The sequence below is a fragment of the Microtus ochrogaster genome, linkage group LG7_11 (genome assembly GCF_000317375.1).
Source record: "Microtus ochrogaster isolate Prairie Vole_2 linkage group LG7_11, MicOch1.0, whole genome shotgun sequence".
Taxonomy (NCBI): domain Eukaryota; kingdom Metazoa; phylum Chordata; class Mammalia; order Rodentia; family Cricetidae; genus Microtus; species Microtus ochrogaster.
The window spans coordinates 12,292,830-12,307,813 of record NC_022032.1 but is presented as its reverse complement, the minus strand read 5'-3'; the positions used below and the strand labels follow the sequence as shown (position 1 = coordinate 12,307,813).

The 14,984-nt window shown below is 44.1% G+C and overlaps 1 protein-coding gene across 1 annotated transcript in view; it reads left to right on the top strand.

The window, feature by feature from the left end:
• Positions 1-3,902: 3,902 nt before the first annotated feature.
• Positions 3,903-14,984, top strand: part of Dlc1 (DLC1 Rho GTPase activating protein) — a 155,338-nt gene continuing 144,256 nt past the window's right edge. Inside the window, exon 1 of the mRNA XM_026786876.1 lies at positions 3,903-4,540. Within this exon, the coding sequence (XP_026642677.1) occupies positions 4,402-4,540 (139 nt within the window). The 5' untranslated portion in view covers positions 3,903-4,401. The remainder of the gene's footprint in view (positions 4,541-14,984) is intronic.

Here is a 14,984-nt window from a genome sequence, read left to right as displayed (position 1 = left end):
ATGTTATCTGCTGATCTATGCAAGAAAATCATGTCACAAGCATCAACATTCACACACACACAAACACACACACACACTACAATAAATGTGTAAAGTACTTTAGACTCTCTTAGGGTAGGTCTATGGATCACTCCATGGAATTTATACTAGGAATTAATTGGCTTCTTTTCTGATAACCACTGAGATGGCCTACAACGAAGAGCTCGGATGTTATCCTAGGGAGCTGTGTTACAAAGGGGTTGGACTAGAGTTCTTCTTATTTTGAGATGAGACCTTGTGTTTCCTAGAGTGAGCACTGAGCTGGGCCTGGTTATCTTGAATTATCACCAGTCAGTTTCATAGCTGAGATGACCTAAAGCCCCACAGCCCTTTCAGCCTTCTTCCATCCTCCAGTTCAACGGGTTATTTTATTTGGGTAAAATTGAGAAGTTTTGGTCCACAGCTTGATACTAACTAAACCTAGATTAGTAATGAACTTTAGTCACGATTAGTTGAAGGCCTATCAAGATGGTAGGGAGGCTAGTGAGCTTTGGAGGCAAACAGCATTGAATATGAGTACTAGATCTGCTACCTACTGATGGACCATCCTCAGATTTCTTCTGTTGGAGCTGCTGTTTCCTATTCTCCTGTATGAAAACTCTAAACCCCCACACCGTGTGCTACAATGAATCATGCATTGCTACATAAACCTAGAGGGATAAATTGTGATACCCATCATTGCTCCGTTTCCCTTTCTCAGCTTAGTTACAGAAAAGCTTCCTACCAGATAAGGTCAACCAATTGTCAGTAAGGGTACAGCTCGCCACTGCAGAGAGTTAACCTGCCATTCCCCCAAACATCTCCACCCAGTCAATAGTTGTCAGATTTTTAAAATGAGACAGATTCTGTCTTTATTGTTAAAGAATAAAAATACTCTCTGTAAAATTGACTGATACTTCTCATAAAACACACCACTTGGTAATCATATAAATCATCATAAGTCACCCCTCTGAGTTTCTCACCCAAATATTCAACCAACTGAGGGTCAAAAATACTCACTGAGAAATAAAACACTCCGTCTTTATGTACCAAGCAAATTTAGGATGCTTCCATCCCCTAAGCAGTGTTTCTTGACCTGTGGGTCACAACCCCTGTATGATCACCCTTGGGCCACCCTTTCACAGGCATCCCCTAAGACCATCAGAAAACATAGATATTGACATTACAATTCATACCAGTATAAAATTACAGTGAGGAAGTAGAAAGAAAAATAACTTTATGGTTGGGGTCAGCACCACATGAGGAACTGTATTAAAGGGTTGCAGCATAAGGAAGGTTGATGCCACCCTTTAAACCATACATTATATCCACTCTCGGCATAGCATTTACATTGTGCTAGGTATTATAATTAAGGTGAGAGAATATAAAGTGTGTTTAAAGACCATTCTAGAGCCTTTCCCAACACTGTGTCACTGCCTAAAGGAACTGGAACATTCGCTGCTATTTTTATCTCTTGGTCCTAGAGCCCCTTCAACACAGGTACCAAAAGATGGCTGTATTACCAATTGCCAAGGACTGTGTTAGAGGAATGCTCCAGAGTGATCCTCGGTTATTCACTGCAGCTACTTCTGCTGTCTGACTGGAAACACTCTTTTCAACGGAGCGATTGCTATAGGTCACAAGGTTCATAGATGGGTGATATCAGTGGATAAACTTTCTCCTCTGGTAGCAAGCATAGACTTATCTTCCAACAGCATGAACAATAGTTGTAGGGGTGAATTTTCTACTTGGAAACCATCTCAATATCGTCATGTTTAATGACGTAAGTGCTTGTTATCTTCAGCAATATGACCGTATAATAATATAGTGGAGAGTGGTGATGATGCCTCTAGTCCCAGCATTTGGGAGACAAAGGCAAATGGATCTCTGTGTGTTCTATGCCAGCATGATCTATGGAACAAATTACAGGCTAGCAAAGGCTGCACAGAGAAACCCTGTCTCGAAGTAAAAAAAAAAAAAATTGTCGTAGAGAGAGCATGAGCAAGGAACTCAGGACCGCAAGGGGTGCACCCACACACTGAGACAATGGATGGGGATGTTCTATTGGGAACTCACCAAGGCCAGCTGGCCTGGGTCTGAAAAAGCCTGGGATAAAACCAGACTCTCTGAACATAGTGGACAATGAGGACTACTGAGAACTCAAGAACAATGGCAATGGGTTTCTGATCCTACTGCACGTTCTGGCTTTGTGGGAGCCTAGGCAGTTTGGATGCTCAACTTACTAGACCTGGATGGAGGTGGGGGTTCCTTGGACTTCCCACAGGGCAGGGAACCCTTATTGCTCTTCAGGCTGGGGGGGGAGACTTAATTGGGGGAGGGGGAGGGAAATGGGAGGCGGTGGCAGGGAAGAGACAGAAATCTTTAATAAATAAATTAATTAAAAAAATTGTTATAGAGAGTAACCAAGAGCCTAGGCAAGAGCCTATAATATAGGGGGAATAAGCTATGAGATCCCTTTGGGCATCAATGCAAAACTATGTAATTCATTTCTGGTACTGGGAGTTTTATTTGGTAGCACATGATGTCTGTTGGGGCCTTGGCTCTCTTTTAAAATTCCTTCCATGCGCATCTATATTTTAGGAAACACCTACTGCGGTAGTTTTCCTGACTTTTCAAGGTGCCTTGGTGTCTGTTGTCCCTCCCCACACTTCCTCCTCCACCTTCACCTCCCCTCCTTCTCTCGAGTTAACCCTCCTATTCTAGCCACCACTTTGTCTATTTATAACGCTATATTCTAGATCTGAAGTTGCTCCCCGGAGGATGCATCAGTATTGGGGGCTTGAGCCTCGGTGAAACGGGAGGACTTTGAAGTGCTCCAGCCTAGTGGGGCATGGAGGTCTCTGAGGGTCTACTCTTGGGCTGGATTAACACATGGATTCAGAAAGAATCTTGTCAAGAGTGAATTGTGGTAAGAAGAGCAAACTTGACCCTTAGTCTCTCTCTCCCTTCTGCCCAGCGCACTGACCTCTTCCTTTTTCATACTTTGCAACAATGATGCCACCTGCCATTAGGCCCTTGAGAAAGGCCCATCTAATAGCGCCTTGAAAGTGTCCTTAAAAATCACAAACTAAATAAAGCTCCGTGTAACCATGCAGCCTCAAGTGTTTCACTATAGCAATCAAAACAGACCATTGTAGGAGCCTGGGGAGCCTTAACAAATTGGGAACAGTAAATCTTAGGATGTATTTTAGGATTATTACAGAGCTGTAATTACTACTGTTAGTTATAACCTCTGAGCACTCTCGCTTGCAGGGTCTTCTGTACGATCAAAGTGGTCAAAGGTGTCTGGAAAAACGAATACAGGCAGAATCGTAGAGCTGCCGGAGAACAGGGTGGGTTAAAAAGGCCTTCTTGACTTTCAACAATTACGGTCACAATGAGCATTCACCCAGCACCCTGCAATTTTCCCCGCTGCTTGTCCAGTGTCATTTTGTCTTGTAAAGGTTACAACCTGGCTGGCCCTTTGATGCTGTCTCATGCCACGGAGCTCGGCTTCCCTGCCGAACCTTAAAAGCTATGAGGTGGAATCGGGGGACAGTGAGAAAGGAGAAAGGAGGAAGACACTGAAAGTCAGAAAACCTGCCAAACCCATTGGCATAAATGCTTGGCTTTTTAGAAACGCAATAATATGTCTTGGGGGGGGGGAGAAATTGGCTCACATTTCATTCCCAAAAACTGTACAAAAACTGCCTGGAACCTATTTTTTAAAAAATCTTCTGAGATGGATAATTGATATATAACCAATAATCAGTTTGCTTACTCAGAAAGCTGGTGTTGCAAAACCTGGGCATATTTGAATCTAATTTTGAGGCAAAGCCGGGACTTATCAGGCTAAACCACTAACCACTGACTGTAAAGAAGCAGCTTGGAGAGGAAATACAGGGAGCTGGTGAATATTTTGTTTCAAAAACTGAGGTTACCGTTTAAGAAACAGTGCAGCCGTGCCTGCTTTACCGTGTAACCACAACTTCAAAGCGAGCATTGGTCTCAAAGCCAGTCGGCTCTAAAAACCTGGGATCAGGGACGTCAATCGTTGATGAGAAGAAACCTGGATGACAGGGCTACCTGCCCTGCTCCATGCTCGGTCGGTCGCAAGGAAGGAGCGGCTGGCATCTTTAGGAAGCGGCACCGCATAGCGAGCGAGGTGATTGGGTTAGGCTGGCTGGGCGCATCCCGATAGCGGGCGCGGGAGCCGCTGGCCCTAAGCCTTTCCAGATGTGGCCGCGGCGCGCGCTGGGCTGTGGGCCAGGAGGCCGCCTGCAGCCGCGTCCGGAGGCCGCAGCGGCAGCCGCAATGCCTGCGTCCTGAGCGTCGGGGAGGAACGAGGGTCCCGGGGGTCCGCCCGAAGTCACTCGCGGGTGGATGGGAGAGCCTGAGGACCACGTGATGGCCCGGCCCCTGCGAGCCCCGCTGCGGAGGTCCTTTAGCGACCACATCAGGGACTCCACCGCCAGGGCGCTGGATGCTATCTGGAAAAACACCAGAGAGCGAAGGCTGGCAGGTGAGGAGCATGGGGGAGAGCCAGGAACTAACCAGAAAGCTTTTGAATGCACCGACTCTGTCATTAACTCGCGAATTAACAACCTAATCAGCTGGAATATAGCAGTCTCTGGTCCTCTACATTTTGGGGGTGGGGGTGTTTCTTTTTCTTTTATTGCCTCTTGTTATTGGTCTGATTGTTTCCAGTTAAGGGTTTTGAGCTTTTTTTTTTTTTTTTTTTTAACCTTGAGAAGAAAAGCAAGGTCCTTTGGAGTGTCAGGAAATCAGCGGTGCAGATGACAAACTGCAGGCGGTGGCCCTGAGCGCTGCAGAGCCTCGGTCGAGGGTCATCTGAGCAGTCTGGCCTGAAGTGGCCTGGCCTGACTGGGGCAGGCCAGGGGCCTGGCAGGGTTAGTGGGAGGCCCACCCTGCCTCCCTCAGCTGATATTTCCTCCAACTAAAGCTCTGAGTTCCAAGAGGGTAGCAGGTAAGCCAGAAGCAGCCGGTTGAGATGCAATAAAACATCCATACATTGGTGTAATTGGGATATTCCTGGGCTCGTGTGACAGGCGCCAAATGGCAGGACTGTGTTTGAAGGACCCCAGTGGAAAAAAACATGAGATCAGCTTAATTCTTGGTAGGAAGAATATTCTGAAATCGATAGTATATTCTCACTTTGGCGGCATACGACCCTGGGAGGAGAGCGGTATTCCAACAGCCTTCAAGGGCTCCTCGTTGGTGCTCTAAGCGAGCTTTATTTACTATGCCATCCACTTGGAGGGGTCAAAGAGTATGTTGTCTCGGCTTTTTGTTGTTTTCCGAATCCTGGACGGACTCCAGGAATAGTTAAAAGCTTGAACCACGCCGCCAAACATTGAACCAGGTTTCTGGACGATGTTCTTGACAAAGGTCGCTTGATATCAAGAGATTGTCTCGACGGACTCGCACAGGGGGAATTTAAGATGTGAGAATGTGATAAAGCAGACTATGAAGTTTCATACCACGGTAGGCTGAGTTGGTTGGAATGGTGTGATTTGTTTATTCCTTTTGAGACAAGGTCTCACTCTGTATCATAGGCTGGCCTTCACCTCTCCAAGGCTGAGGTTAGACACGTGATCCACACCATATAACAAATGAAATTTCTTTTCTCTGTTGATCTAAATAATACTTTCCAATGACCAGGAAAGGATGAACAATATTAAATTTAGCCAGAAAGCATGGCACAAAAAAAAACAATTATTTTAAATTTTACCATGTTATTACCGTTTGAAAACAAAATGGGATGTCTTAATTAAAGCAATCAAACTTTCCCAATTATCCAACGACAAGCTGCAGTTAACGGAAGGAAGCCAAAGACATAAGATATGCAAGATACCCAACTAGAATTGTTTGACCCCAAAAAGAAAGAAAAGAACTATTTCTTATTACTAATATAGCAATGTTTGATTATGGTTTTCTGTTTTAGCTTGAATCTTTTTAGGCAAATTGAAACATGACTGTTTTCTTGGATTTCCTCTTTGATTTTCATAAAACCTAGAGTGTGACAACTGAGGACAGATGGGAATGTGACTTGGAATTATGAATTATGACACAATAACTTGAAATTCAAAAATCTTGACTTGGAAGTTCTGGGTCCTTCCCAGTTTTGTTTTGGTTTGGTTCTGGTTGTGTATTAACAGTCTGTTTGTGGAGTCCACATGCGGGAGCCGATAGAAAGTCATTAATACAAACCACCTGGAGACCAGCCATTACTTTTGGCATGTGATGGAAAATGAAGCATTCCCCTAGCTCTGGCAGCAAATAGGATTTTACTACTCCAGTTACGCTGAAGGAATTCTTCACGTTACCATGTTTATATAGTGGAAGTGTGGGCAGAGAAAAAGAACCTGGGTGACAACTGACGCTAATGACTGGGGACCTGGGCACCATAGCTTACTCCCTGGCCCTTGGCTCGTGACTGACACTGTCAGTGTTTGTAAATTGGAGATTGGTCTGTTGCAACCCTCAAGAGTTCTTACTCCCGCCTCCTCCCTTCCGGCATTTCCGCACTCAGCCCTCCCACCGGCCGAAACACTGAACCACAGCTGTTCAAAGTTCATGGAGATTCACTTTTCTGCACCGCAGTGAGAATCTTCACTATACAACAACCCCACTTGGCCTTCCCTTGCAGAACGGAGGGTAGTGGGAAAGTCCCCACCTCCCTCTTGGCTGTGAAACAAATGAGGTGGCAGGGATGGGAATTGGGAGCATCTAGTGGAAAGTTCTTCTGCACACAGTGACTGGAAGGCGGCTGCCGTGACGATGATGACCCCAGTGACTTAAACCCAGTTTCTCTCCCACCAGAGGCTTGGGCTGTCTATACCCAGGCAAAGAGTTTGGTCATGGGAAGAAGTTTTAAGCTTTCTTTTTAGGTTATCTCTGTCTCTCCCATGTCTTGGTTAGTCTCAGTCTCTGTCTCTGTCTCTGTCTCTGTCTCTCTCTCCCCGCCCATAATTTAATAGTTCCTATTTATGATGCCCTAAATTATGCCATGTACAAAACCTGTCATTTACCTCCCGTTGCCTCAAAATCCTGTAAGGACTCTGTCGTTTTTAAGAATCTGCCTTCTTTAAAAAGCAAAATACAGAACCGCCAACTAGGAAAAGGAGGAAAAGGCTACCCAGTTGTGAGAAACGACAGAATAGATAGTCTTCATTTCACCCACTTCTATTTATTCCCCACTCTGTGCCCAGCCACCACCCCTAAGTTTCTCTGACCCATGTCCCCAACCCTTTCTTGGGAGCAGTTGTGTCACTGAGTGGGAACTTGAGGATGACTGTGACTGACGGGCATGGCTGTGATTGATTGATGGGCACACAGCCCTGTCTGCTGAACTGAGTGTCTTTTCTCACACCTCTCTGAGGTCCTTACAGTCTAAGCACAACTCACCTTGTGATGCCCACTCATCTCCCTCCTATTTGGTTCCTGGACATCTTGGCATCAAAATGTATTTCATTCCCCCAAATCAGTTGCCTCCTAATTGCTCCCCACAAGGCTTCTTGGCCTTATGTTAAGATGGATCTCTGTGGGGTTCTGATAATGCCTGTGGCTCGCTTCTCAATATATTTACAAATGTGTAAATAAAATATAGAGAATTATGAAGGAAACCAATTACAATGAAACATACCTACAGATGTGTTCGCACCTCACAGTGGTAAAATATAGTAATTTATTATGAACTAATTGTATGATGATCTTAATATAAGAACTTGGGTATAAAGTAAATGGCACTTTCAAAGGTTCCAGTGTACAACCCGCTGTGGTTTAGCTACATTAAGAACTAACCTGTGTTTGCTGCCCTGCTCCTTAATTTCGCTCTTTGTCACTGACCAGTATAAACAGAAAATTCTAAAGAGCAATGGCCATTGCTGGGCCACCTGTGTAGAGTCTGTAACTTTACCATTTGGTTACTGAAGGACGGTAATGCCCAGAGGTGCCCAGTGGTTGGCCACTGAGGTCATAGGAACATCTGTAGACAGAAAAAAAAAATATGTCCATTATGTTGATCAGAGTGAGCTCAGATCCATAGAACTGCCGAGAAGGGGTGGATACAGACATTTGGTGATATATGCAGCCGTGCAGTGTGAGAAGGAAAAGCATAGTTTTGTTGGTAACAAAGTCCCAAGGACATCTAATATGGAAAGAGGAAAGACAGCTCGTCTACATTCAGGACTGGGGAAACTGCAAAGAGAGTTTAAGAAAATAGATGTATGATTTTTTTTCCTGTCCAACTTCCTGAATCCTTTGCTTCTACTCATAGACTGTTGGGTGCTTATGGTGGTTTTCAAATATTGCCAGCAGCTTTGCTGTGTGCTAGCTCTTGACCCAGTGGGGTATCAAGTGCTGTAGCTCCAGCAAAGGGCACCCATAAACATTAACCCTTATTACTGTGATGTTAGATTCTCATAGTGAGCTGCCTATGAACTTGATGTGTATTTAACAAAATTGTACACACCGGTTAAAACGACTCTAAAGAAAAATAAAAACAACTTGAAATTAAAGACAGAATTAGTTTTTAAAAAGACTGAAAATAGAGCAAATCCAGACTTGGGATGCGTAGTAACTTTCTTCAGCCTGGAAAGAGGGATTGATAAACTAAAAGGGAAATCTGTGCTGACTTTCAAAAGATCTAGTAAAGCGAAATCAATGCACAGAATAAAAACACATAGATTGGGAAAAGGGAATCCAATGTCTCTATTGAAGCCACGATATCTTGATATCTGAGGGGGAAGTCTAAATGCCTCAAATGTTGAGGCACGAGGCAGGCTGCTGTCTCCACAGCTAAGCACCTAAGAAAGAGAGAAAGGCTAATTGACTATGAAGCAAGAAAATTTAGGCTAATTTCAACTTCGATGAATTTAGCTGCCATAAACCAAACCATAGATGTGTGTGTGCACTGGATTGGGTCCCTGGGGTATTTTATTGTGCGTTTACTATCGTATGTCTTTTGGGAAAGAGATCTCTGTGTTTCAAATGACCGAGTCTGTAACAAGCCAGCAATGTAAGTGTCTGGCCTGATTTGCAGGCACACGTTCTTAAGGATTCTGGCCCCGTTCCAATGTGGGGCAACCACAACCATTGACTCTGTGAACTGCTCCGCGCTCCCCTGATTCACAGTGAAAAGCAAGTAAAGGCACATGGAATGCCTTTTAACCAGGAGTGAGGTGTGCCCCAAAATATGCAGTAAACAAAGACAGCCCTACTCTAGACTTTTAAAGCGAGACAGCCAACCATTAGGTTGCTTCGTGAACCACTGCGACGTGAGGGGACAGCGGCTGAATTTACTATTTTGATAAAGAGAGGAGACGGTGTCAGAGGTGGCTTTGATGTTTGTTAGCATGGGGACTGGGGTTGCAGCTGTGCCTGGGACTGCCTGAGTTAAGAGTGTGGCTCTTCAAAGATGGCGTGAAGTCAGAGGCTGAAGCAGCAAGCACGGGGCCTCTGCACCAGGTCCTCTGCACATAGATTACAGCTGTCAGTTTAGAGTTTTTGGGAAAATTCTGCATGTGTGAACGGGTGGGTCTCTATTTCTTGCGTCGTCTCTTAGGACTGTCTTCCTCTGTTAGCAGGTCTCGTCCAACTTCGCTGTGATAGTTTCCCTTTGGTCTTATGATATTTTATTTTGTCATGTTTGGTTGTTATCTCTTACAAGACTGTTCTTTTCTGATGAGATACAGAAGGGAGTGGATCTGGAGAGGAGGAGGAACTGGGAGGAGTAGAGGGAGAGGAAGCAGAAATCAGGATATATTGTATGAGAAAATAATATGTTTTTAATAAACAGGGAAATAAAAAAGATTGTGGACACGAAAAGGGTGATAACAAAATCAGGATCATAATAAATGATTAAGAATTAAATGAGCTACTATCAGGCACACTTAGAGGAGCCTTTGGCATACAAAGAAAGCACAGTCTCCTGTGCTTTCTTTTTGTTATTATCACCCCCCCCTCCTTTGCTTCTTGTCCTATTTCCTGAGACTCTTTGCCCTTGTAGCATGCTATCACAATAATCTGCCTAGGGCTTTGGAGCAGACACAGCTCAATCAGTCCCAAAACCAAACAAGCTAACAAGTAAAACTTCAGTGGCAAATGAGCCTATTTCTATACCTCTGAAGAGCGACAGTGAAAGACCCAAAGGAAGTGAATTTTTTTTTTAACAGACCTTTGCGAACTCCCAAAGGAAGTGACCAGAATAACCGTTTCTTCACACTAATGGGGAAATCAACCTTGCATGTGGGTTTGTCACCCTTAGATGGGCAATCTCTGGACATCGTCCCAGGCAAGCTGGAACCTGCTTTGCCCATCGCTGTATGGATAGAACCGAGCATGTAAAGAAGAAGAGGCAGCTACCCTTGGGTTTCAAGCTCTGCTCTGGTGTGGAAAGGGTACTAAATGTCAAGGCCGGCATTGGAAAGGGGTTGTCCTACATCCCTCCCTCTCTGGGGCAAAACAGCTGTAGCTCTTATCTTTCCTGAAAGTGATATCCACGGGTGGCAGTCCCCCTTGCCAAAGGTCTCTGGGAATGAAATAACTAGATGTCTAAAGTCAACACCATGGTAGGAGGGACATATGTGTTGATTAAGAGGCTAAAGCCGTGCTATGCAACACAAACTGGGTTTAAAAGAACATTCCTGTGGAAGCCCCCTGCTCCAGAGGAATGATTTAGATGGAGATTGGGGTTAACCGTAAATGTTGTTCGATGTCTGGTTCAGTCACTTACTTACTTTTAAAGTAACCTGTCAGTCTCAAGGAGGGAAGACCCAGCAACCACATGATACGTGCTGGAGTCCTGTGTCACAGTGAAGGCCCGTACTGATTGGTCCCTCAGTATTCTTCCCTGTGGGTCTTCACGAAGCACGGATAGTTTCAAGGGCTTGCCTGGAATGATTGATGAAGACATAATGACAGTAAAGGCCAGACTTACTCCTGTCCCCTCATAATCAGGCTCATGATGGTGGTACCACTGTTACTCTTCTGAGCTGAAGGCTAGACCCCAGATCTATTGTGGTTGTGAATTAAGGGTGGTGGCTGCCAGCAGCTGCTGCCACCATGTGTATGTGTTGCATGGGTGCCGGCTGAGCGCCAGGGCTGTACTGAAAGGTCTAGAGAAATTTTCCCATTTCATCTTCACACTCATCCTGAGAAGGAATACAACTGTTTCTAGTCTCCTTTAAATGAAAGGATTTGGGAGAAATATGTTAAAAACACATTCATGAGTTTCATAGACAATGTCTGGGAGCCTTCAAACCTGTCAACTATCTGTAATCCATTTTACAAAGATTTATTGAGGATCTAGTGTATCCCAAACACTACACTGGACACTGAATGACAAACAGAAGACAGACAGAATCCTTGCCTACCTGTCATCCATGACATCTGGCTGGGGCTTAAGGAGCACAGCCTGCGTCTAGTAAACCTCATTTTACTAAGGAAGAATTACAGATTAGCTCCAAACTCTAAGAGATATATGAAGCTCATCACTGAGAGAATCTTTAAACTTCCATCATAGGGGATGTGGAAGACAGCACACACACAAGGGACAGTAGCAGCGAGTTGTTTGTGTGGCTTTGAAAAACATGCACTAGCCTGCTGCGTTCATAGCATGAGCTGCACCACGCAAGCTGCTGGCTTTAGGAGGAGAGAAACTTCTAGCAGAGAGATCTGCTGTCACACTCTGCAACACTTGGTCCTGGAAACCAGGCTGGGTGACAAAACAATGAAGAAAGAACAGATGCACGGGTATACAGAGAAAATCCAGGCTAGGGTGAGCTGTGCTTGCTCCAGTGGTCAACACCAATTGCCCCAGTCACCTGGAAACCCAGCATTTCTATTTGATCCATCTGAATGGAGGAGCTGGGTTTGTTTGATACAGCTGAATATTGGGGCAGGGCTGTGGAATACAGACAAATGCAGCAGCAGGTATCTCAGTAGGGGGTTGCTGTAGTAGAACAATCTCAGGGCTGAAGTTATCCCAGAGTAGAAGCACTTACCCAGGAGAGAGGCTTTGTCCCTGAGGCATCGGAGCCCTTGATGTAACTGTGCTCATTATCAACGCACACATTCACTGTGGTCCTCACCCACTTCTTACACATTCGATCACGACTTCCTTCGCTCTACACAGCCTCAATATAAAGACTGAAGAGCTCCAGATTAAGCTGCCCTACAGGTCCCTTTGGGGCCAGATCTGTTCTTGAACAGAGCAAACTTGTAGAGAGGAATAAATAAGAGAGACGATCCGGTTCAGCCACAGAACCTAGAGAAATCCTCTCTCCAGATACAGGTCAGGCTTGGTAGTACATCTTCCCTGGTAACTGGCATTTCTCCTATTTAAAGGAAAAAAAGGACTAACTTCCAAAATGCTAGGTCATATTTTTAACCATTTTTTAAAAAAATAAGTTGTTGACCTCTTTTTCAAAGTTAAGCGACAAAAAATGAAAAACACATAGTGATCTAAAACAGGATGCTCTTGGCTGATTAAGAGATCAGAGTGAGCTAAAATAAGAAGTTGTGCTTTTAATAATTCAGTTTGCATGCACAATTATGCTCAGACTTCAGTGTCCATGAGTTATAGGACTAAAATGGGTTGTCCGCTGTGATGTGGGATCCCACAGGAATTCTCAGAGATCCAACCCAGAAGTCAGGACTCCCTTTTGTCTAATAGTATCTTTAAAAATGCATTTTTGATCTAAATTTTTGAGAGAAAGGAAAAATAGGGCTAAATGGATTGTATTTAAAATGTGGTATTATTGTTATTTTATTTAATGCTTTCTAGTTGTGCTGTTTGCTTCTTGCTTCGGCAGCTGTCAAATCTAAAGTCACTGGGAGTCTCAAGGAGGGCTTGTCTACATTAGGTTGGTCTGTGGGATTGTTTTGTCAAGGTAATCTGTGTAGAAATCTCAGACCACTGGGAGTATCACCTTTGCCTGGGCTGGGGGTCCTGAACTGTATACGAGCAGAGAAGTTGAGCTGAGCATGAATAAGTGAACGCGTATCCATTGCTTTCTCTTTGTTAATGATTGCAATAGGATATGATTAGCTATTTGAAGTGCCTGCCTTAACTTTACTATGTTGACAGATTTTAGTAATCTGAATATTAGCTATCATCTACTCAATGCAGGTATCCATTATATCAATGTGAAAATTGCCAAAAGGTATAGAAATCTGTATTGATGTTGCTGTCACAAATTTTCCCAAATTAATTGTGACATACTGGGATGTTGAAAAGACATTCAAGAATTGTCTCTTACTTTATATTGGAGGTGATTTTACTAGTGTATGCCAAGCAATCTTATTAGTATTTCTTACTATGACTTGTTAAAGAGAGTAAAGCATGGAGATAATGGGAGGTAACACCCTCTCTAGTGAGCTATTGGCTGTTAGTGGGTACCTGGGCCGGGGGAATCACCGTCTTCACCCACTGTTGAGCCCATCAGGCTCAGACGGAGTCATGCACGTGGCCCTTTTTAAAAACAGTAGGTTACAAACAAAACCAAAAGAGCATGAACATGGGAAAGCTATTTGTAGTGAGGTGGAGGAATTGGCAGGGGTGGGAGGGAGATAACAGTGGAATGAGACAAATCAAAATGTCTTGCACACGCATATGAAGTTGTCAAAGGATAAGCTTAATGTAAAAGAAAAAGATAGCAAATTTTACAGCTGAACATTCCATCTTCAAGAAGCTGGTACAACAACAAAGCACAGAATATGAATAATACAGTATACAGTCAAGAGAACATTGATCATAGAGCATACATTCAAGAGGGCATTGGTTATACACTACACACTCAAGAGGAGTGTTGGTCAGACCGTACAACCAAGAAGACGTTAACCAGACACTGTATAATGGAGACGTCAACCAAGACACCCACTGAAGCAAAGGGAACCCAAGGGGGTTATTCTGCCAGGTGGACACCTGGCCATAGACACTATGGCAGACAGCAGACATGATACAGAGATACATTAAAGGTCATGTCAGGAATCCAGTAGCTATGCTTCTATTTGACAGCAAAACACAATCCTTATAGAAAATGGGCAGCATGGCGTGAGGGCTAGAGGAAGGTGCTTGCTGAGCCTGGCCCTGTCTAGTCTTGTTTCTCCTTCGCCTTCACCCCCGCCCCCCTCGCTCACTTCCCTCTTTCTATATTTCCTCTCTTTTTCCTTCCTTCATCTTCCTGGGCTTCTTCCTCTCTGGCTCTCCTTCTCCTTTTTGCATCAGGAAGTTACCACTATTCTCGTTGCATTAAAACCCAGAAGGGCACCCATGCTATTTCACCCTAACTTGTATTCTGTCAGGGTCATGCTCCTTCTGCATGCCTATGAACTGTTTCTAAGTGAACCCTTCCTTGATGCATAAACCTTGGACATCATACTGATCTCTTTTCCATAATTTTCTGTGAACACAAAAACCAAAGGCAGAGAAGCCTCTGTGAGAATGTGGCAATAGTGGTGTGGGGGGGGGGGTTGTGGGTATGGGTGTGTATGTAAGAAAAAGAACTCAGAAGTGAGGTAGTAAGGTAAATACAGGCATTGTAAACTGTGTTTCACGCCAGTATTTATATATTCATTCAACATTCCAGGAAATTCTCCCTTTAAACAGTACACTGCCTAGTCAGTTTCCTCTTTTCACTGAACATATAACAAGTGTGTTTATAAACACACACATACATAACATGCTTGAATATGTGTATGTATGTCTCTATCCGCATCTGTTATCCCTGTGATTTTACTCTTGTATGACGTGGGAGCGGTAAGGCTTCCCTTTTTTGAGGAAGTCGTTGGCCCAAGTTTTACATTCAATATAATGTACACATGTTTCCACATGTGTGTCATGAAGCTTTGACAGTGAGAGTCAGAAATCAGAAAAGTTCCTTTTGATGACTCTTCCAAACTACCATGGCTCCCTATAATTTTAGAGTAAAAATAATCTTAGC